Source organism: Fusarium odoratissimum (genome assembly GCF_000260195.1).
Source record: "Fusarium odoratissimum NRRL 54006 unplaced genomic scaffold supercont1.6, whole genome shotgun sequence".
NCBI lineage: Eukaryota > Fungi > Ascomycota > Sordariomycetes > Hypocreales > Nectriaceae > Fusarium > Fusarium odoratissimum.
The window spans coordinates 907,464-926,582 of NW_022158692.1; the positions used below are offsets into that span (position 1 = coordinate 907,464).

General features: G+C 48.9%; 5 protein-coding genes across 5 annotated transcripts; 2 read left to right on the plus strand and 3 right to left on the minus strand.

The window, feature by feature from the left end:
• Positions 1–90: 90 nt before the first annotated feature.
• FOIG_04958 (uncharacterized protein) lies at positions 91–6,355 on the minus strand. Its single transcript, XM_031203291.1, has 3 exons — positions 2,599–6,355; positions 1,587–2,550; positions 91–1,536 (listed from the first exon to the last, which is right to left on the minus strand). Exons 1-3 carry the CDS (start codon positions 5,842–5,844, stop codon positions 212–214), a joined length of 5,535 nt encoding a protein of 1,844 aa, XP_031066870.1. The 5' UTR covers positions 5,845–6,355; the 3' UTR covers positions 91–211.
• Positions 6,356–8,431: 2,076 nt separating this feature from the next.
• FOIG_04959 (NADPH2:quinone reductase) lies at positions 8,432–9,917 on the plus strand. Its single transcript, XM_031203292.1, has 2 exons — positions 8,432–9,442; positions 9,489–9,917. The coding sequence occupies exons 1-2, from the start codon at positions 8,594–8,596 to the stop codon at positions 9,741–9,743; spliced, it is 1,104 nt and encodes a 367-aa protein (XP_031066871.1). The 5' UTR covers positions 8,432–8,593; the 3' UTR covers positions 9,744–9,917.
• On the minus strand, positions 9,715–11,626 carry FOIG_04960 (UDP-glucose 4-epimerase). Its single transcript, XM_031203293.1, has 3 exons — positions 11,248–11,626; positions 10,366–11,100; positions 9,715–10,316 (listed from the first exon to the last, which is right to left on the minus strand). The coding sequence occupies exons 2-3, from the start codon at positions 10,946–10,948 to the stop codon at positions 9,913–9,915; spliced, it is 987 nt and encodes a 328-aa protein (XP_031066872.1). The 5' UTR covers positions 10,949–11,100; positions 11,248–11,626; the 3' UTR covers positions 9,715–9,912.
• An 836-nt stretch (positions 11,627–12,462) lies between these two features.
• Positions 12,463–16,399, plus strand: FOIG_04961 (uncharacterized protein). Its single transcript, XM_031203294.1, has 2 exons — positions 12,463–13,282; positions 13,329–16,399. The coding sequence occupies exons 1-2, from the start codon at positions 12,961–12,963 to the stop codon at positions 16,100–16,102; spliced, it is 3,096 nt and encodes a 1,031-aa protein (XP_031066873.1). The 5' UTR covers positions 12,463–12,960; the 3' UTR covers positions 16,103–16,399.
• FOIG_04962 (ATP-dependent RNA helicase DBP4) lies at positions 16,344–18,980 on the minus strand. The gene is made up of 2 exons (XM_031203295.1): positions 18,756–18,980; positions 16,344–18,705 (listed from the first exon to the last, which is right to left on the minus strand). Exons 1-2 carry the CDS (start codon positions 18,882–18,884, stop codon positions 16,447–16,449), a joined length of 2,388 nt encoding a protein of 795 aa, XP_031066874.1. The 5' UTR covers positions 18,885–18,980; the 3' UTR covers positions 16,344–16,446.
• Between the last annotated feature and the right edge of the window lie 139 nt (positions 18,981–19,119).

Consider the following 19,119-nt stretch of genomic DNA (forward strand, 5'->3'; position numbering starts at 1 on the left):
ACATGTATAATAGAAAACAGCCTGCGATACTGTCAAACTTCTGGGCTGTATCATCATCTTACCTTCACGGGCTTTTCACAGATCATTTAAGTTCAGTCTTGGAAAAAAGAAGTATCATCTCATCATAAGCTATAATAGGTATCTGATAACAAAAACACCCAACGCCTATCCCCCCAACCTGCCAGTGATGCTAATGTTGAATCCAGAAGGGTTAATTAATCTCTTCCACGTATCCAATCTGCCTCCTGGCATCTGCTCCCCCTCCAGGTCCGGAAGCAAGTCTCTTTGCCAATCTCTCCTGTGTCTCAACCAATTTTTTCTGCGCCTCGAGTCTCCTCTTGACTCTCTCATCTGCACCTCGTTCGATGCGTTCCAACTCTTCACGCTCACTGATGCGTAGACTACTAAGTGCTTGCGCATTACCGGCTCGTTCAGAGTTCAATTTAGATTCCCACTCTATCATCTTCTGTTGTCTGGTCTCTTCGGCTAGGAGTTCAGCTGCGGCGACTTGTTGGATACGCTCAAGACTGGACTGCGTCACTTTGCTCTGCTCCAACTGTCGTCTCTTGACAGCTGCGTGGAAGAGCGATTCTTCGAGATCAGCCTTTTGTCGTGTTGCATTGATGTCCTCGTTGTGGAGTCTACGACGACGGGCATCCTCAATTTCTGCTTTGTGATTCCAGATCTCTCTCTCCACACTGGCCACTTCCTTTGCTCGCGCGAGCGCAATAGCATGGTCTTCAGTCTCGAGTGCCAGTCGTCGTAGTCTGGCTTTTCTTTCGCGTTCTTGGACTACCATATCATTAGGGAGACCGACTGCATCGTCAGGTTGGTCTCCAGAGTTGGCGTAATATACATCCACTGCTCGATTCGCTCGAAGAAGGCTGAGAAGCTGGTCTCGAGTATCCGATTCAGGCATCACTTTGCTGACGTACATTGTCGGAGAATATGTAAACTCGCCATCAGTGTAATGATTAAACGGTTTGTTGATCTCCTTCCACATAGCCACTTTCAAGAAACTGCGAGTAGTTGCAATAGGATCTGTAGAGTCGAAGCAAAGAAGAAGCAGAGACTTCCCATGCGACTGCAAGGTCAAATCTGAGCCAGCGTCAATCAAGAAAATCATCACCTTCTGCATGAGCTTCTCTGCATCTGCAGTCATTTTACCAGACCCTGCTCCATGGCGACAGACTTCACCCAAAGCGGATCTTCCATCGTGTAGTGGACTAGGGAAGTCGGGATGATGACCATGTTCCACTAGAACTGATACTGCTGCAAAGTTGAGTTCTCTGGCGGAGTTGTGTAGTGATCCATCATCTTTCGATTGATCAAATGCCAGTAAGTTGCCCATCATGCGAGTCGACAGCTCACCGCCAATATCGGTGGCCATCGCAAGAGGTGTTCTGCCCATGGCATCGGTAATATCGGCGTTCGCTCCTTCGAGAAGTAGTTCTTTAACTATATCTGGTCGACGGGCTTGGATAGCAATCATAAGAGGGGTGGATCGGCTGATTGTTGTCTCGAAGTTGACGTTCGCTACAAATGTTAGAGATGAGTCTGCGATGAGCAAACGATTAAAGACTTACCACCACGCTCGATCAGCATCTTAATCAGTGCCGAGCTGACCTTCTTCTGTGGCTGAGCAATTGCCCAGGCAAGCACCGTCACCTCTTCAGGCTCCTCCACGCTGTCGTGGATACGATATGTTGTTGTCTGATCATGATAGAAACCAGCATCCAACAACGTCTGCAACAGCTCAGTCGACCTAGGATACTGCGAAATCGCCTTGATGAGGATCGGATCCGACCCAGCACTGCGTGTCATGACGTCCAGTCCAACCTCTCCATCGCGATATCCTGAGAAAAGTTCAAACAGCTTCAGTACTTCATCGGGTGACCTTGCTGTATCAAACACACGCTCAAAAGCAAGCGTGAGAGTTTGTGGTGATGGCTTGCAAGCAAGCAGCCTTTCTGTCCAATGGGCATTACCCTTTGATGCCGCGGAAATCAGAGGTTCTCCGTTCTCAAAGTCAATATCAACTCCATGGGCGACAAACAAATCAACAAATTCATCAGCCAATGACTCTGTCTCGTCTGTGCTATTCTTCATCACCTGCACCAGAGCACTGCTGACAGCCACTCCCTTAGCCCCTTTCGCCAGAAGCATTTTTGCAACCTCTAGACCGTTCGGGGAGAACCATGTGCTGAACTGTGTCTCGGAGAATCCGTTTTCGAAAAGCTTGAGTATCTCGTCCTCATCGATCTTACTACCCAGGAGAAGATCTAGTGCCGAAACCTTCACGCCTTGCACAGCTTGGGTGAGGGCAAAGCAACCGTTTGTGAACGGCGATGCCCCAGAGTCAAGCAAGACCTGGATAAGTCGTTCATCTGGTTCGTCTTCACCAACCGCCTTACTCAAGGCGATGTGGACTTCATCCACAGCTGGCATGCCTGCTTTCATCAGATCTTGGACTATATGCAGCCTGGTATCTTGGTTAAGCTTCCAGCTTGCCTTCATGGCCCTAACCAAAGTAGGAGGCGATGCCTTTTTCTACAAACACGTTAGCGATAGCGTCTCCAAACGACTTGTCAAACTTACCTGATTGCCACCCTCGTGCCATAATCCCAACAGCAACTCAAGACTACCGACAAAGGCACTTCGGGTTGCCGCCACAACTGCCTCACCGTTACTGTAGTTGGGGTCTGCACCCGCTGCCAGCAAAACACGCAGCACTTCATGACCCTCTTCGCCGTACTTTGCAGCTGAAACGAGCTGAATGTCGACAACCTCTCCAGAAACACCCCTCTTGAGGAGGCGCTGAAAGACCATTGCCCTTTTGTTCAAATCTCTAACCTCAGTCGCAGCTTGGAATCCACGCTCCAATGTCAACTTCTGGGTATCGGCATTGGACTTGAGAAGCACATCAAGAACTTCAACGGAACCACCGCGACATGCTTCAATAATAGCTTGACCTCCGTTGGTGGAAATACTGGCACCGTGAGCAATAAGAACATCTCCAAGTTCCAAATCACCATCCCTCGCCGCAACAAGCAGAGCGTTAGAGGCTGCTTGAGATGAAACGCCAGATTTTGCCAGACGATTGCAGATATTAAGACGAACCGTCCAGTCGGCGATCTTCATCGCTTGATCCAAGCAAGAATCTCTGGTCTCGTCCGTATGCTTGAGCTGTGAGAGAAGAAGATCCAAGACTTCGACTGACTCTTTGGCAACAGCGAGTGCAAGGGCTTCTCCATCAGACGCATCAGCATAAGTGGCTAGAACGCAGATCAAAGCGACGTCTGTAGTGAAATGGCTAATAGCATGGATCAACGCTCTGTTGACTTCACGAGGGGAGGCTCCAGATTCTACTAGACTCTTAGTGAAAGTCAAGCGGGTCATAGGATCCAAGATATTTAGGGCTTGCGGAAGAGCGAATGCTAGTGATGCTGCTGTCGGTGGTCTCTCACTGCCGAACAGGGTATCAACTATCGTGTCCTTCGCTTCTTTCACCGCACTGCATAGTGCCCTTGCCTGGAAAGCGTTCACATCGGCGCCGCGGTCCAAAAGTTTCTGCAGTGTTTTGAAAGAGGCATTGCCAGATGTGTCCTCGATAAGAGTCTGGACTTCATGCACAAGCATTGCATCCAGGTTGATCTTCTTGGGTGATCTGGTCAAGATAACATCAAGCTTCCACGCTTTGTTCTCGCTCGAGGGGATTTTCGCTAGTCCTTCAAGACAAACAGAGATGGTGTCATGGTTGTGCTTGCCCAATGTCAGAATCAGATCAATAACTTTGGGGTCAGGGGTTTGGGCGGCTTTCTGCAGAATTTGACCGTTGAGACCGTTGATGTCTGGTCTTCCTTGTTCAAGGATAAGTCGAAGAAGAGACATGTCAACAGGTTTTTCTGATATATTCGCAAGGAGAGCTTCTGCAACCTGTTGTCCAGCGACACTCGCCCTTGCATTAAATAGCATTGACATCATCTCGTACCTGATTTGGTGGTTATCGATACTCATCACGTTGTTGACATGCGCAGCTGCTGTCTGAGGAGAAGCGTTTTGCATCAATTTGGTGAATAACCCCAGGTCCATCTGATTTATGATTTGGGTAAGTCCAGCGCCATCGTCATAGTTGATGTCCGCATTATACTTGAGTAAAAGATTGATCAGAGCGTCGTCTCTCTGCGAAGGGTCTTCACTGATTGCATCTTGAAGAGCCTTGTGCAAAGCTGGGCCGGTTAAAGCTCCCCTTAGGAACATCTCAACCATACGATATCGATCCGACGGGGGTAGGCTCTTAACTAGAGGAAATATTGCGGTAAGTGTTTCGTTTGAGGGTCTCGCAAAGAGGATCTTGGCTGCCATTTCTGCATTTCCGGCTAAGATCGCTATACGTAGGGCCTCTCCGTTCTGGTAATCAGGCGATGCGACAGCGTGGCGGTTAGTAATGCGTGGCTTTACCTGCCCATTTTGCTTTCCGCTGGGTGGCTCGCGAAAGTGAGGGTTGAGTAGAAGTTCTACAGAATGAACGTCTCCAGATTTAGCAGCTAGAATGAGACAATCGTTCAGAACATCGCCATTTGCTCCTCGTCTGAGGAGGGAGTGTAGCAAATTTTGTCGAGTCCCAGAATCTGCATGCTCGGGAATCAGAGGGACACAACTTGATGCCAATGCAGGATCAATCTTGGACGATCCGTTGAGAAGAGAGCCCACAAGGCTGGTTTGGCCCTTTGAAATGGCGGTTTTCAAAGCAGAAGCGTCGTTGTGCTCGATTGAAGCTCCATAACACGCCAAAAGGTCAGCCATCTCAAAGAACTGTGTTTCGCACGCCACTTCAAGTGATCTTTCCAGTATAGGACCCTGGGCGCCGCAGCAAAGTAGGAGCTCAGCAAAGTCAAGTTTCGACCGTGGTTGCAATTCTGTGTTGTTCATGAGCTGCTCGAAAGCCTCATCAAGGCCAGGACTTTGAGGTGGCTTGTTTCCTGTGGCAATTGCCATCGCGATATCTCTTCTCTGGTCGTTGATAGCGATCTTGAGAGCTTCAGCGTTGTTGTAGTTCCCGTCTGCTGTGGAACGACTCAGATGCAAAACAGTGTCGAAACATTGTGCTCTTGTGGCGTCGGTAAGCGCTTGCGATGTGCATATTTCTTCCGGCCGTCCATCAGACCTTAGGATGAGCGATGCGATCTCTGATAAAGCTGGAACAGAGCACGCCTTGCGGAATTCGTCCTGCCCTTCCGCAGTGTTCGATGCATTTGCTCCATACCTCAATAGGACCTCCACGATTCGTGCATTTCTGGTTCGGGCCGCAGCTGGAAGACAGATATCGAGGGTCAATGGGTCAGCATGTGGTATAAGCACGTGTACCATGTCTAGTTGGTCTCGTTCGATGGCGGACTTTAGAAGGCGAGTCCGATCAAGACCATGCTCGACACTTTTTCTTCTGTTTAACAGTCCCTGCTTCTGTGTCTGCATACCACCTAGGTCGACACCGGCTGCAGCCAATTTCGCAATCAATGATTCGGCTACACCGGGCGAGCCTGAACTGTCGACCCAAGAGTTCAACACGTTCAGTATCTCTTTGGTATCCCAATGCTTTCCTTTTTTCAGGTTACTCGATGAGAAGGCTCGCGACAAGCCACTCTTAGGTCGCAGTTGTGCGACTTCAGCGGACCGCCTCTGCAGAAGGCCGTCAGCGACTTCATCATCGCCGTGAGTTCGGAAAGAGGTTGGGTGAGGTGGTCGCGTGAGTGGAGTAGGGGCATTGGGTGGTAGTGAGAAACCCCATTGCTGTGATAATTGGATAATTCGCCTCTGTCGGGCGTTAACCGTTGAGGAATTCATTTTAAGATGCGGCTACCATTTGAATTGGCGAGTAGACGAGTCAATGATGATATAAGCTGTTGGAAGACGGGTTGGGACTCGATTTGAATGCTGTAAATCTGACGGTGTTGTACTGGGTATCAAATAATGAATGCGTGTTTGTTGTAGCAATAGCTGATGACAGTTGAAAGAATGCGAAATGAGACGGAAGAATGATGCGTGGTTGAGGAGAAGTCTGCCCCTCATAAGGCTGCGATGATATTGTTATTGTACAATTGAGGAAACAAAACACGACCCGGTACTTCCTGGCTTGACCGAGTGTGCAGTGGCCTCGACTTTTGTCTCGAGGTGAGGTCCAGTCGGAGGCGGTTCTTAGTGTTACAGAATATGCCTGAAGCCGGGGGGGAGCCTGAAGGCTGTGATACCCCACTGTGTATGCACTAAGCCACAGCCGCAACACCCCACACACGTCTGGGTGTCACATCGTGTAATTCACTGGGCATGAGAGCCTCCAATAAGACCTGATATCTTGAATGTAGTCTTGATTTCAAGGTTCAATTGCATTATAGACCTGTGCTACTCTTATCCAAACTCAAGGAAGCGATCGCATCAAGTTCGGCAGTGTAGAATGCCTAATGTTTAACGTAAATTACACTTCGTTCTCGGCCTGTTATCGTATGAGTGGATGCCCTGTCGTTGAGGTAAACGCCCTAAAACATGCACTCTAATTGAGGTGACGTATAGAGGCCCAAGGTCTAATGATAATCACTGACCCCAGCATTGGACGAAACAATGGTCGCAAATCACTAATTCAACTGCAATATCTTTCCAATTACCCCAATGAACATCTCAATACATTAGCCGGCCTCAATAAGAATCCTCCGACGCACACACACAGGGACACTCCCTGGACGAGCTTGCGAAGCTCTTCTCATGCCAAGCCGCCTGCACTGCCACGATCCTCTGTCATGACATCTGCTCCGACTGCCACTGACACATGAAACCAATGCCCCGACCCCTGGCTGAAAATCTCTCGCGGCGATCGCTAGGCCGTAAACAGGCCAGTTCGGGCGACACCTAAGAATAAACCCGTCAGGAGGTTGGACCGACGCCTCCGTCTAAGAAGAGCTGGCCACGCGTATGCTGGCGTAGCCTCAGCCTAATTGAGACTTTCTTTCGAGACTAATGTGAGAACTTCTGTAGACGAGTTGTGAATGGGCTGATGTTTGAAGAATCCTTCTCGTGTTTCGTGTAGCTTAGAATTAACGTTAGAAGTTGAGTCAAACTGTTGGAACAACGTTGTAGTTGACGAGGACTAAGCCCTTTGGGGGTAGCATTTCGAACATTCTTTTACAACTCATGGAACAACAAAATTACTTCCCCTCTTCCTTATCGTCAAATTCGTCATCGTCTCATTTTCCGATTGACTCAGTCGGTGTCACCGTATATTGACTTGAGGGAGGCGTAACTGTAATTATGCTTACTCAATCGTTTACCCTAAATCTAAATGCTTGAATTGACAGTCAAGATCCTCTGTTCAAGACTGGCCTGCAGAAATCAGTAGATGACATGAATGGCATCGCGTGTATTAACCCATTGAGAACTAGCATAACGATCTGATCAACAATCGAGATGCAGGTCTGGTTCAGAACTGACCTGGTCCCTGACGTGCCCATATTAGCTGTCAAGTAAGTTGGCAACAGCCTTGAAACAAGCAACGCGCAAACTAAGCTTTGGCAAAGCCACACTCGGTATTTGTGTTGGAGTAGTAGCCAATCGACATACTTCAAATTCATGATATCATAAAGTTGTCATTTCGGTAGCCATTGAAGAGGGCTATCTAAATCATGACCACCCAGTCCAAGTTGGCTGAGACATCGCGAGATTCATCTGATTAAAGGGCTGTGACACTGGTGTATTTTAGCTATACAAGAGCGCATAAGGATACAGGAGAACATCCTCACGCTTCCAGGCGTAAAGTATCCACGTATCTGTAACTATGGTAAAGACTAGCTCTGAGAAGCATTGTCCATGTCATTGTGAGCCCGGGAATATCATTAAATGTCATGCAGTAATACTTAAGCGGATTTATCACAATTGGCTTCTGAGACTGAACGTTCCTTATTATTTCCACTGCAAGCATGGATAGGCATTTAAAGTTCGTTTCAGGCCCCAGACTGACTGAGTATAATGATCTTTAATGTCCAGAGCTGGGCTATAGGGTAGTATACTTGCTGTGTAAGTGATGTGGGTAAGAGCTTAGCCGTCCACCAGCACAGCTCAGTTTAAATCAATACAGTGGACAAGATCGCACATAAACTGACAAATTTATGAGTATTGAGTTTTATTTCAATCTAGTAGCATAGGCGAAACTGCCGATGGGGTGCTTGTATATGTAAATACTGGATGCAGATATGATAGGATAGACGCAGGATTCTCCATGTCTAAGCAATGCCATCTGCCTTCTAGAAGGGGAACTGTAAGCAATAGAACCGCCAGTCTCACCAGTTACTCAACATCGAGTAAGCACTCTATCTAATAGCATATCGACCTTGTAATATAATTCAAGATATTTACATCAACTTCTCTTCTCTTCTCTTCTCTTCATATCCGAAACCGCAATCATGACGTGCAATCACATCAGTATCATTACCCCGCCATCATGGGCCTGATCCCCAATCCCCGCCATAGCTCCGAACCACTCCTCCATCGAAAACCGCCCTCTTCCGACCCGACACATTATTAATCCCCAGTCCCGACACTCACCCTCATGGCTCAACCTCTCCGACGCTCCCTGCTCAGAACCAGCACCATATCAAAACCACTCACCCAAATCCCAATCCAGCGAATCTCCAGAATAACATCACACTTCTCAACAGCAACAATGGCGCCTGTACCTCCCAAGATGAAGGCCGTTCAGATTAACAAGAACGGCGGCACTGAAGTCCTTGAATTCAACGATGTTGCTGTTCCCAAAGCCGGTGAGGGCCAGATCCTCGTCAAGAACCAGATTGCGGGCTTGAACTATATCGATACATACTTCCGAAGTGGTCTCTACAAAGCGCCCCAGTTTCCTCTTACCCTCGGTCGTGAGGCTGCTGGTACTGTCGTTGACGCTCACTCCTCTGTTAAGGGGTTTGAGAACGGTACGCGCGTGGTCTTCATGGGAACTGTCGGCGCCTACGCTGAGTACAGTGTTGTTAACGCTTCTGACGCTGTCAAAATCCCCGACGAAGTTCCCACTGACCAAGCTGTCGCTGCTTATCTCCAGGGTCTTACAGCATGGACTTTCATCCGTGAAGCTGGTCAAGTCAAGGCTGGCCAATGGGTCCTTGTTCACGCTGCATCTGGTGGTGTAGGTACTCTGCTTGTTCAGCTGCTCCGAATTGTCGGTGCCAAGGTCATTGGTACTGCTAGTTCAGAGGAGAAGCTTGCACTTGCGAAGAAGAATGGTGCGGAGTGGGTTATCAACTCTCATGATGATGTTGTTGCAAAGGTTAAGGAGATCACTGGTGGTCATGGTGCGGATGTTATCTTTGATGGTGTGGGCAAGGTTACTTTCGATGGAGATCTTGAGATGATTGCTGCAAAGGGTAACCTCATCTCCTTTGGCAACGCTGTAAGTGATATCTCACCAACTCTCACATCCTAAACTAACAACACAGTCCGGCGCTGTGGAACCCGTGAGCCTCTTCCGACTTACACCCAAGTGCGTTCGCTTGATGCGCCCCGTAGTCAACGGCTACGTCTCCGAGCGAGCTGATCTCGAAAAGTACACATCCGAGCTCTTCGACCTCATCAAGTCCAAGAAGCTTGAACTTACCATCCACAAGGTGTACCCCCTCAAGGACGTGGCACAGGCACACCAGGACATTGAGAGCCGAAAGACGATTGGAAAGTTGCTCATTAAAATCGATTAAGTCTAGCCTTTTTATTTTTATTTTGAATGCGCTATCTGTCTATAATGCTATATGGATGGTTCAACCATGACCAAAAAACATGAATCTTTTAAGAATTTTTCATCTCGGTCCATGAAATGCGAGAGGCCTGCTCGCACAAGGGTGGCCTTGGTCATCATTATTTCTATTTTTAAGCCTTGGAAGCCTTGACAGCCTCAACCATCTCGGCGGGAGGATCTTGTCGGTAACCCTTGGGGTTGTTGCTGACCCATTTCCAGAGGTCGTCGCACGCCTTCTCCATGGTGAGCTCGGTCTTCCAGTTGAGCTCCTTGTTGGCGAGGGTGGGGTTGGCAGTGAGATCGAGAACGTCTCCTTGTCGTCGAGGGCGGACCTCGTAGGGGAGATCGCGGCCAACAACCTTGCTGAAGGCCTTGATGATCTCAAAGACAGTGCTTCCACGGCCGGAACCCAGGTTCCATGCCTTGACACCGGGCTGGTTCTCGCGCAGGTAGTTAAGAGCGACAAGGTGGCCGCGGGCAAGGTCAACAACGTGAATGTAGTCTCGAATGGCAGTACCGTCGCGAGAGGAGTAGTCTACCAGATGTTAGAAGTTGCGCAGCAATTATGCGCTAGGAAAACTCACCATCGCCGAATACCAAGAGCTTCTCACGTTCACCAGTAGCAACCTTTCCAAGGAGGGGAAGAAGGTTGTAAGGAACACCAGCGGGGTCCTCACCCATGATACCAGTGGGGTGAGCACCACAAGGGTTGAAGTATCGCAGCAGAGCACCGTTCCATTGCTTGAACTCCTTACCGGCCTTCTCCAGGTTGCTTCGCTGAGCGTTAATAAAGTCGGTAATAACGTCCTCGATCATGGACTTGGTGCGGCCATATGTGTTGGTAGGTCCAATGGGGCAGTGCTCAGGAATAGGAATCATGTTGGGGAAACGAGTAGCATCGCCGTAGACGGTAGCGGAGGAGGAGAAGACGATGTTGTTGACGTTGTTGCGCTCCATGGAGCGGAGCAGAGAGATACTGCCGCCGACATTGACACGGTAGTACTCGAGAGGGATCTCGCCAGACTCGCCGACAGCCTGGATGGTGTTAGTCGTGGATGATCGCTCCGGTTGACATGTGACTTCCCTTGAGAGCAGCGAAGTGAATGACGCTGTCAATGGCAGGGTGCTTGGCAAAGACCTCGTCGATGGCCTTCTCGTCTGTGACATCGACCTTGTAGAAGGTAGGTCGACGGCCGCAGATCAGCTCAATGCGGTCGAGGACAACCTCTGAGGAGTTGTAGAGGGAGTCTACGATAACGACATCGTAACCGTGCTCAAGAAGGGCGAGCGAGGTGAAAGAGCCGATGTAGCCGGTACCACTGGAGGATCAATCGTTAGCTGGTGCTTCTTTGTCTTATGCGACACCGTATAATCCGTGTCCTGAAGCTTGCGACAACAAAGACAATGTCCAAGACCAAGAGGAGATAGTAGGAGTCAGTGTCGCAAGGGATGATTGAGTGGCGTACCCGGTGACGAGAACAGTTCCAACGGGCATTTTCAGTGGATTTCTTTGTTCTGACTGAGCGATTCAAGATTGCGGTGAAAAAGCACAAAGCAAAAAGAAGTCGAGGAGGCGGGTTGCGTTGAGGGATGGCGGGGTTAAAGGTCAATGAATGGTAGGGGGAAAATGTCGGGGATGGCGGGGCAGCTTTTTTTTTGGGCTCATTTAGAAGGAGGGGGTTCGTGCTGATGTGATTGACGCTGCTAATTTAATGGCGGTGGGACTCCAAGGATCTTGACATGTCCATGCCTCATGGAGGATTATTCGGGGCTTGAGGCTGAAGTCTCAAGGACGACTAGACTGTCGATATCGGATCTCACGAGAATGAGTCGAACGATTGAGAATGAGTGGCAAATAATATCGCAGCATGGCATAGGCCCGAATGGATTGCACTCAAAATCGAGTTTAACAATATGCGCTCCATACAACGCCGTTGCCTTGTATCAACGACGGCGGTTTACCCGACTTGAACTGAACCGAACAGACGATCATGGTGGGCGGGCAGGGTATTTGTGGAGTACCGGCCTCGTAATGCTTATATCTCTTACATTCTCTGTTGTACTGTGGATGTAATTAATCAACCTGCGCTTCATAAAGCAATGCATCTTGTCGTCAGCAGTTGATGGAGAAGTAAAATTTGGTGTCGTCCATTCATGAATAATGACTCTAACTTTGATAGATGTCCATGCATTGATAGCGCTCTCTCCGATGGCTAAACCCGACTTTGAAACTTCGTATGACTTCTCGTATCGGCCGCGAATCTGAAGGAATGAGAATATTAAAGAATGACCAATGCTATCCCTCATTAAATGTCGAATCAGAGATCAAGCTAGCACTTATGCCCATAGTCTAGGCTTTGATGGACTGTGGACTTGACGGTCTTGGTTCTTCAGTAATAACTAAGTGAAGTTGAGTTGGTTCCGATTAGATGCGGCGGAAGTATGGAACGATGACACACTTTATTTGACATTGAGTTTAGTGGTAAATTGAGGATTAACAGAGGAGTTATTCTGCCTGAGGTCGTCTAATTGAGAATTTCATTTCTTGAACCAATCTGAGATGCTGCTTCGCTGTGATTTAGAAGCACTTGTACAACGCCTGTGCACGTGATTACGTACACCAGCCTCTCGATTCGCGCCGCCTAATCCTCGGCGCGTATCGCGTCGGCTGCATACAGCATCTTCGCGATAGCATCACAAGAAGTATCGACAAAAAAAGCAAGACGCATTTCGACAACCCAGCAAAAAGATCTCAACGCTGATACCGAAAATATCGCACTGTCATTATCGCGAACTTTTTGACGGCACCCTTCAAGATTCATTGTTTGCTCATCTCACCGCCACCAACATGTTTCTTTGTTGTGTTTGACTACATCTCAACGCTTAGATTGGCCAGTCAAGCTGGCACACGGCAAACCTGTCTTTGTGAATCGCGAATAGAAGCGGGGAGCTACTTGGTGGCGCTGATTTGATACGTCTGTATGGTCGACACAAAGTCAGTGCTACTATTTTCATCTCAGACGACAAAGAACGACCACTTTCACCCACTCTCATCTCAAAGACAACGGACACGATTTTCATGAAACAAAAGGGCGCAATCCCTTTCAGATTGGATTCTTTTTGTTGTTCAATTTTCTGTTCATACCAACTTCACTCAGCCTCCACATCTCACCTCAACCATGCCTCCCAGAGTCAGTAGACGTAATACCCGCCTCACAAGTCGGGAACCCGAGCAACAACCCACGAATGAGTCGACGAATGCGTTGGTGAGACCTCACTTACCGGCTCTGCAAGGAACGCCAAGCACACGGAGACAGTACACATATGGCTCTGGTGCTGAGCCACCACCAAAGGTGGGAGCTGGTCTGCAGCGCATGGATTTGGGCAGTGCCGTCAATCAAGCCCTCGCAAATAACGCCGATGATGAGGAAGAATTCGTGCGACCAGCAAAGCCAAGGGCAGCGTCCGCAAGGGCAGATGATGCGGGTCCATCAAGAGACAGTAAGTGATATGGACATTGCTCTCGACAAATCCTAACATGAATTAGATGCATCACGCTCAGCAACAGTCGCTGTTCAGCAATTAGCGACTGGGAGAGATGATGATAGCTCACGAAGCTTTGGGTTGGAAAGTGACTACTACGAAGATGCAACGATAGGATCGGTGCCACCTTTGATAGCAAGAACTGAAAGGCAGCCTGCTGCCTCCAACCCGAACCCTCGAGCTCAACGAGATACGTCTGTACAGCGCAGCTTACAGCCATCTCGTCTACGCGAGCAACCTAGTCTTGAGACCCAGCCCAGAAGACCTAGGGATACTCAACAAACGTCACTCCAAGTACCGAGACAAACATGGCAGAAATCGCGTGAACTAGAAGAAGATGAGCCGGAAGAGAGGGCTGCGCCTGTTACCCGTAGTAGGACTACGGTGAATACACCAGCCCCAAACAAAACCCGACAAAGTCAGCCCCGGCCTCGAAACCCTACGGTAGTGGAAGATAGCGAGGAGAGTGAAAGCTCTGCTGAGAGCGATGAAGACGACATCGAGAGCGAAATCCAATATGGAGGCAACGCAAGCAAGACACGTACAATCACAAAGAAGTCTACGCGTACAGTTGCCAACCCAATCCGTCGACAGCCGGCACAGCAGCTATCTCGAAACGCTGCTCCTGAGAGGAGAGATCAAAGAACAAGCGGTGGCCAGAGCCTTTTTTCTAGAATCAATAGGTCTGCTTCGCAATCAAGCGCATTTGAAAAGGCCCGTCAAATTCCCCATGATCCACAAGAGCGTGTTTGGGACATTCAGCGAGAAATCCAAGAAGCAGAGGATCAAATTGCTCGTGAACGAGCTGAGAGAGCTGAGAGAGAACGAGCGCCCCAAATAGAGCCATGGCGTCAATGGTTTCGGGAACAGATTGCTTGGTTATTAACACTCTGGCCATTCAACTTGATTTGGAGACGGCGTGAAGACGATGACTTTGACGATTTTGACGATGATCAATACAACAATGGTGGTCCTACGGATTGGTGGAAGTTATTAAATCCAATGACATATCTGCAGTCTGTGGTATGGTTGGTCGATAAGATTATGGATCATTTCGTCAACCTTCTCGACGGATTATCTGGTGTTCAAATCCGAGGTTCTTGGACCGAAAGAGTGGTCTACGCTGTTCTCATTGGCGGTGTTGGCTTGCTTTTGGGAGTCTCCCTCGTTTCGGGCATGGGAGCCGTGAAACCATCTCTACCAAGTATTCCAAACTTTGGCTTAGGTGGTTTCCACATACCGAACCCTTCTGGCTTTGTTCACAACGTTGGAGATATGATGCCATCGTTCTCATTGCCCTCGTGGTCGCCCTGGAGCAGAGACGATGAGCATGATGTCTTCGCAGAAACTCCCATTAACAATATTGAACTTACGGATGAAGTCAAAAAGGCAATGAAAAAGCTGACATCAAAACTCAGTGACCAGAAGAAAAGTCTCGAGAAGCTGGAAGCGAAACTCCCTCAATACATCACCATGGAAACCATCAATGGAAAGCCGTCTATTCCCCAACAGTTCTATCATGGTCTTCAAGATTATCTGAAGGAGAGTGGGAGCTTTTTGAACATGAAGAAGAAGGGCGGAAACTACGAGATCTCCACGGAAAAGCAGTGGAAGGCTATCGTGGCGGGACTCGGTAAAGACAAAGACTTCAAGTCGAAGCTCACGAAAGTCGTCGACAGCGGCATCGAGGAGAAGCTGCCTGCTTTCTGGGACACATGGTTCAAGAATAACAACAAGATTCTCGAACCGCTCATTGAAAAGGCAATGGCCAAGACAAAGGCTGCTGGGTCAGGAGCTGGATTCGACAAGAAAGTCGCCCAGATTGTCAATGAGCAACTCGGCAAGCAGAACCAGACAGTTGTTACTCGAAGCGAATTCATAAAACATCTCGGGAACGAACTGGCAACCCACCAAGCAACAGTTCGAGCTGAGCTCCAAGAGCTAAAGTCGGATATGTTGACTCATATTCAAGAGTCGATTCGTACTGCGCAATTGATGGCTCCCCAGGGAACATCGGACGCTGAGATGAGGAAACTCATTCGAGAGATTGTTATCCAGACTATATCAGACGAAGTCCTTGGAGTTGGTGCCAAGGCAAAGATTCACGAAGACTGGAACACGCGGCTCAAGCACCAGGTCAACTTCTTTGCGGTTGGCGCTGGGGCTACCATTGATGAGGCTCTCACGACAGGTGTATGGGATCCATGGAAGAAGGGCGTCGCTACTAAAGAAGCCTTGAAGCGTGGCGTCTCTGGCGTACATCCTCTCCCTGCCGCGGCAGCACTTCTCCCGTGGCAAGATGAAGGAGACTGTTTTTGCTCAGTTCACGACATCGATAGCAGCGGACGATACCATGGTGCCAGAATCTCTGTTCACCTTGGCCATCTGGTCGTTCCCACTGACATCGTGATCGAACACATTAATAAGAACGCAACGACAGATCCACTGGCTCGACCGCGACAGATCGAAGTCTTTGCTAGATTCGAAGACAAAATGGAGCGTGATCAAGTCTTTGCTATAACAGCCAACTGGTTCAGAGAAGACACAACTAACCGCAATGTCTCGGTCCCTTTGTCCGATCAATTCGTCAAGATCAGCGACTTTGAGTACGTTGGAAACGAGCTAAACGACGGCGTTCACGTACAGCACATCAAAGATCAGTTCTCCAACCTCGGAATCGGCACAGACCAGATCGTCGTTCGATCCATGGGCAATTACGGCGCGGTAGACCATACGTGCTTTTACCGCGTTCGGCTATTTGGAAACGTGGTGGAATAGCTGGTGTAAAAACCAACGGATGAATATATCTGTTGGTGCAGTTTAGACTTCGATGTGCTTTCTGGGCGTTGGGGATAGTTGATTGGTTCATGTACATATTCTTGTATGGGAGTGTGAATTATATATGCAAGGCATTGAAGCGTGGAGCTGGTATGGGAATGGATAGCTTTTGCTGAGAATGGTGCTACTTGTAATTCAATCATGACCTTTCTGATGACAATTAACAGCTTCTTATAAGATACACGAGACGATGAATTTGAACATTAACCCTATGCATTTTAATTCGCAACTTTTGTCTATCCTTATATACAAGGCTCCAAAGGGTATCGAACCTGTCCACCTCCTTAATCCAACAACCCAGTAGCAAGCGCCTCGAGATCCTCCAAAGTCTCCGGCTCGTCCTGCACCTTGATGACCCTTCCCTTGCCCTTGCTCTTCTTCTCGTCCTCCGAGTCGTCCTCGAACCACTTCTTGGCTCTCTTCTTGGGCGGCTCGCGATCTTCCTCGCTGTCCGACCTGTCGCCTCCCATTGGCAGCGATCGCATAAGCGCCAGAGGATCTTCGCCGTCGTCTGCGTTGTGCAGCATGGGTGCGTCGCCGTCGTCGTCTGATACAATGCCCATGCGCTCTGCTCGCTCGGCAGCCTTGCGCTTTTCTCGCTTCTCGCGACGCTTTTGCTTGGCGAGAGCTTTGTCGTCCACATCTGCCTCGCGAACGCGCGACGTCTCGTCTTCGACGAATTTGCGACGCTGTTCTTCGGCTGGACCCTCTCCCATGAAGTCGTCCTCGTCCTTGAGCTCGTAGATAGCATGGGCGTTACCATCCTCGTCGAACACGACTTTGGTTGAGTTGCCCTTGAACTTGAGCATCTTCTTCTTTGACTTGAGAGCCTTCTCACGACGTTTTGAGTCGACCACAAATGGTTCTTCACCACCTAGACCATCAATGACCTTTGCTGTGCTCTTGAAAGCGTTGTTTGCCTCGTCGTCTAGCTCATCATCCTTCAGTACTCTCTTGACTGACAAGAAATCGCCGTCGTCATCATCCGCGTTCTCATCGCCATCAAGCACAAGCTTGTTGTAATGACTTGACAGAACATCTTGATTTGTCCGCTCAAACATCTTGTCGTACTTTGTGCGCACCTCATTCTTCTTCTTTGACTTTTCCCCATCTTCTTCCATTTCAGAGTCGCTAGACATGCCAACACGAGGAGCATTCTTTATTTTCTTGATATCCTCGCCCTTTCTGAACTTGACCTGCGGTGTACCAGGGAGACCAAGACTAGCAGCGAAGCCATCAAGATCTAGTTTGTTGAATTTGAAAACATCCTTGTCTCTTTGCAAATGAATTGACCGTGTGTAACTGATGAAGGCCTTTTGGCCAAGGTACTTCAGATCTGGGTTCTGGAAGCACATGCTTTGTAGTTGATCCTTGATACTCTTCTTTTTCTTCTCCTTGACATTCACCTTTTGTATGGGAATCTTTTTCTGCTCAAGCTTCTTCAACATTCCTGGCTCCTCGCTAGGGTCGAGGAATAGCACAGCTCGACCATTGCTCTGGTATCGAGCTGTTCTTCCAACTCGGTGGATATATGTATCTACATCCTCAGGACAATCGGCCTGAATAACCCAGTCAACGGCAGGGAAATCAATTCCTCGCGCGACGACATCTGTCGCAAACAAACACGATTGCTTCGCAGCTGTGAATCTGTTTGTAATCTCCATTCGTGCAATTTGCTTCTGGCGGCCGTGAAGATGTAGTAGAGGAATACCGGGCTGAAGATGACGGAAACTCTCGTATACGAATCGAACTTGTTTGCCTGAGCTCAGAAAGACAATAATCTTGCTCTTCAAATTAGCCTTGATGAAGCCATATAATGTGTCGAGTTTCTCTGTCAAAGGTGTAACGATGTAGTGCTGTTGGAGGCTTGTAGGAGTGGCGCTAGCCGCTGCTTCGTGAACAGAGACGTATTCGGGGTCCTTGAGACTGAGACGAGCAAGATCCGAGACCTTCTTACTCTGGGTGGCACTGAACATAAGTGTCTGTCGTGATTTGGGAAGATGCTCGACTAGCGCATCAACATCGGATTGGAAACCCATATCCATGATGCGATCTGCCTCGTCCAGAACCAAGATTTGCAAGTTGTTGGCGTCGAAACCAGCTGTCTGATCAAGATGCTGCAGCATTCGACCGGGTGTGCAAACCAAAATATTCATTCGATCCAATCGTTCCGCTTCCTCCTTCAAGCTCTTTCCACCGATCACCAAGCCTGCTGAGAAAACGTGGTTTCTGCCAACCTTTCGAAGCACCTGAAAGATCTGGACCGCGAGTTCTCGAGTGGGAGAAATGATAAGGGCGCCTAGTCCATCGTATTCGGTCCATTGGGCACGGTAGAGCTTTTCTAGAACGGGAACGAGAAAAGCGAGGGTCTTTCCGCTTCCTGTTTTGGCGGCTCCCATAACATCTTTGCCCTTGAGAGCCAGTGGAATGGCGTGAGCTTGGACATCGGTAAGGGTTTGGAAATGTGAGGCCTCGAGGCCGCTGGCGGTTGGTACAGAGAGAGGAAGATGGGAAAAGTTCTTGATTTCATCCGATTTGGGGTCCTGAATTCGTATTAGCCAGAGTAAGAGATTGTCGTAATTTATCCCCATACCAAATCGTTCACTCGTTGCTCAAGTTGCTGGAGATCCTCTTGTTCTCTCTTGCGCTTCTGTTGGCGCTGCTCGGTTCGACCATTCTTTTGGGGCTTAGGTGCTCGCCCAGTTCGCGCATGGGGAGGCATTATATGGAGTCGCGACGATATAGATGAAGAGAATTGAGGTGACGTTCTCTAGACCTTATCGTTGGCGCAAGCCAAAATCGAAGTCCAAGTCCAGAGTCACTGGAAATTTTTTGGAAAATGCGCGGCGCCTGGCAATACCGATGGCCGACTGTGAGGCGCTTTACCGGAAGAAGCTTACCGCCATGGCAGAAAAGATTCACCGCCAAAAAATTGAATCCAACTGTTTTCTGCCCCT

Coding starts and splice junctions, on each gene's coding strand:
- FOIG_04960 (XM_031203293.1), bottom strand. CDS start 10,948: ATGTCACAGACGAGAAGGCCATCGACGAGGTCTTTGCCAAGCACCCTG. Junction 10,317..10,365: donor GCTCTTGGTATTCGGCGATG/GTGAGTTTTCCT, acceptor AACATCTGGTAG/ACTACTCCTCTCGCGACGGT.
- FOIG_04959 (XM_031203292.1), top strand. CDS start 8,594: ATGGCTCAACCTCTCCGACGCTCCCTGCTCAGAACCAGCACCATATCA. Junction 9,443..9,488: donor TCATCTCCTTTGGCAACGCT/GTAAGTGATATC, acceptor CTAACAACACAG/TCCGGCGCTGTGGAACCCGT.
- FOIG_04961 (XM_031203294.1), top strand. CDS start 12,961: ATGCCTCCCAGAGTCAGTAGACGTAATACCCGCCTCACAAGTCGGGAA. Junction 13,283..13,328: donor TGCGGGTCCATCAAGAGACA/GTAAGTGATATG, acceptor AACATGAATTAG/ATGCATCACGCTCAGCAACA.
- FOIG_04958 (XM_031203291.1), bottom strand. CDS start 5,844: ATGAATTCCTCAACGGTTAACGCCCGACAGAGGCGAATTATCCAATTA. Junction 2,551..2,598: donor GGCACGAGGGTGGCAATCAG/GTAAGTTTGACA, acceptor ACGTGTTTGTAG/AAAAAGGCATCGCCTCCTAC. Junction 1,537..1,586: donor GATGCTGATCGAGCGTGGTG/GTAAGTCTTTAA, acceptor TAACATTTGTAG/CGAACGTCAACTTCGAGACA.
- FOIG_04962 (XM_031203295.1), bottom strand. CDS start 18,884: ATGCCTCCCCATGCGCGAACTGGGCGAGCACCTAAGCCCCAAAAGAAT. Junction 18,706..18,755: donor AGCAACGAGTGAACGATTTG/GTATGGGGATAA, acceptor ATACGAATTCAG/GACCCCAAATCGGATGAAAT.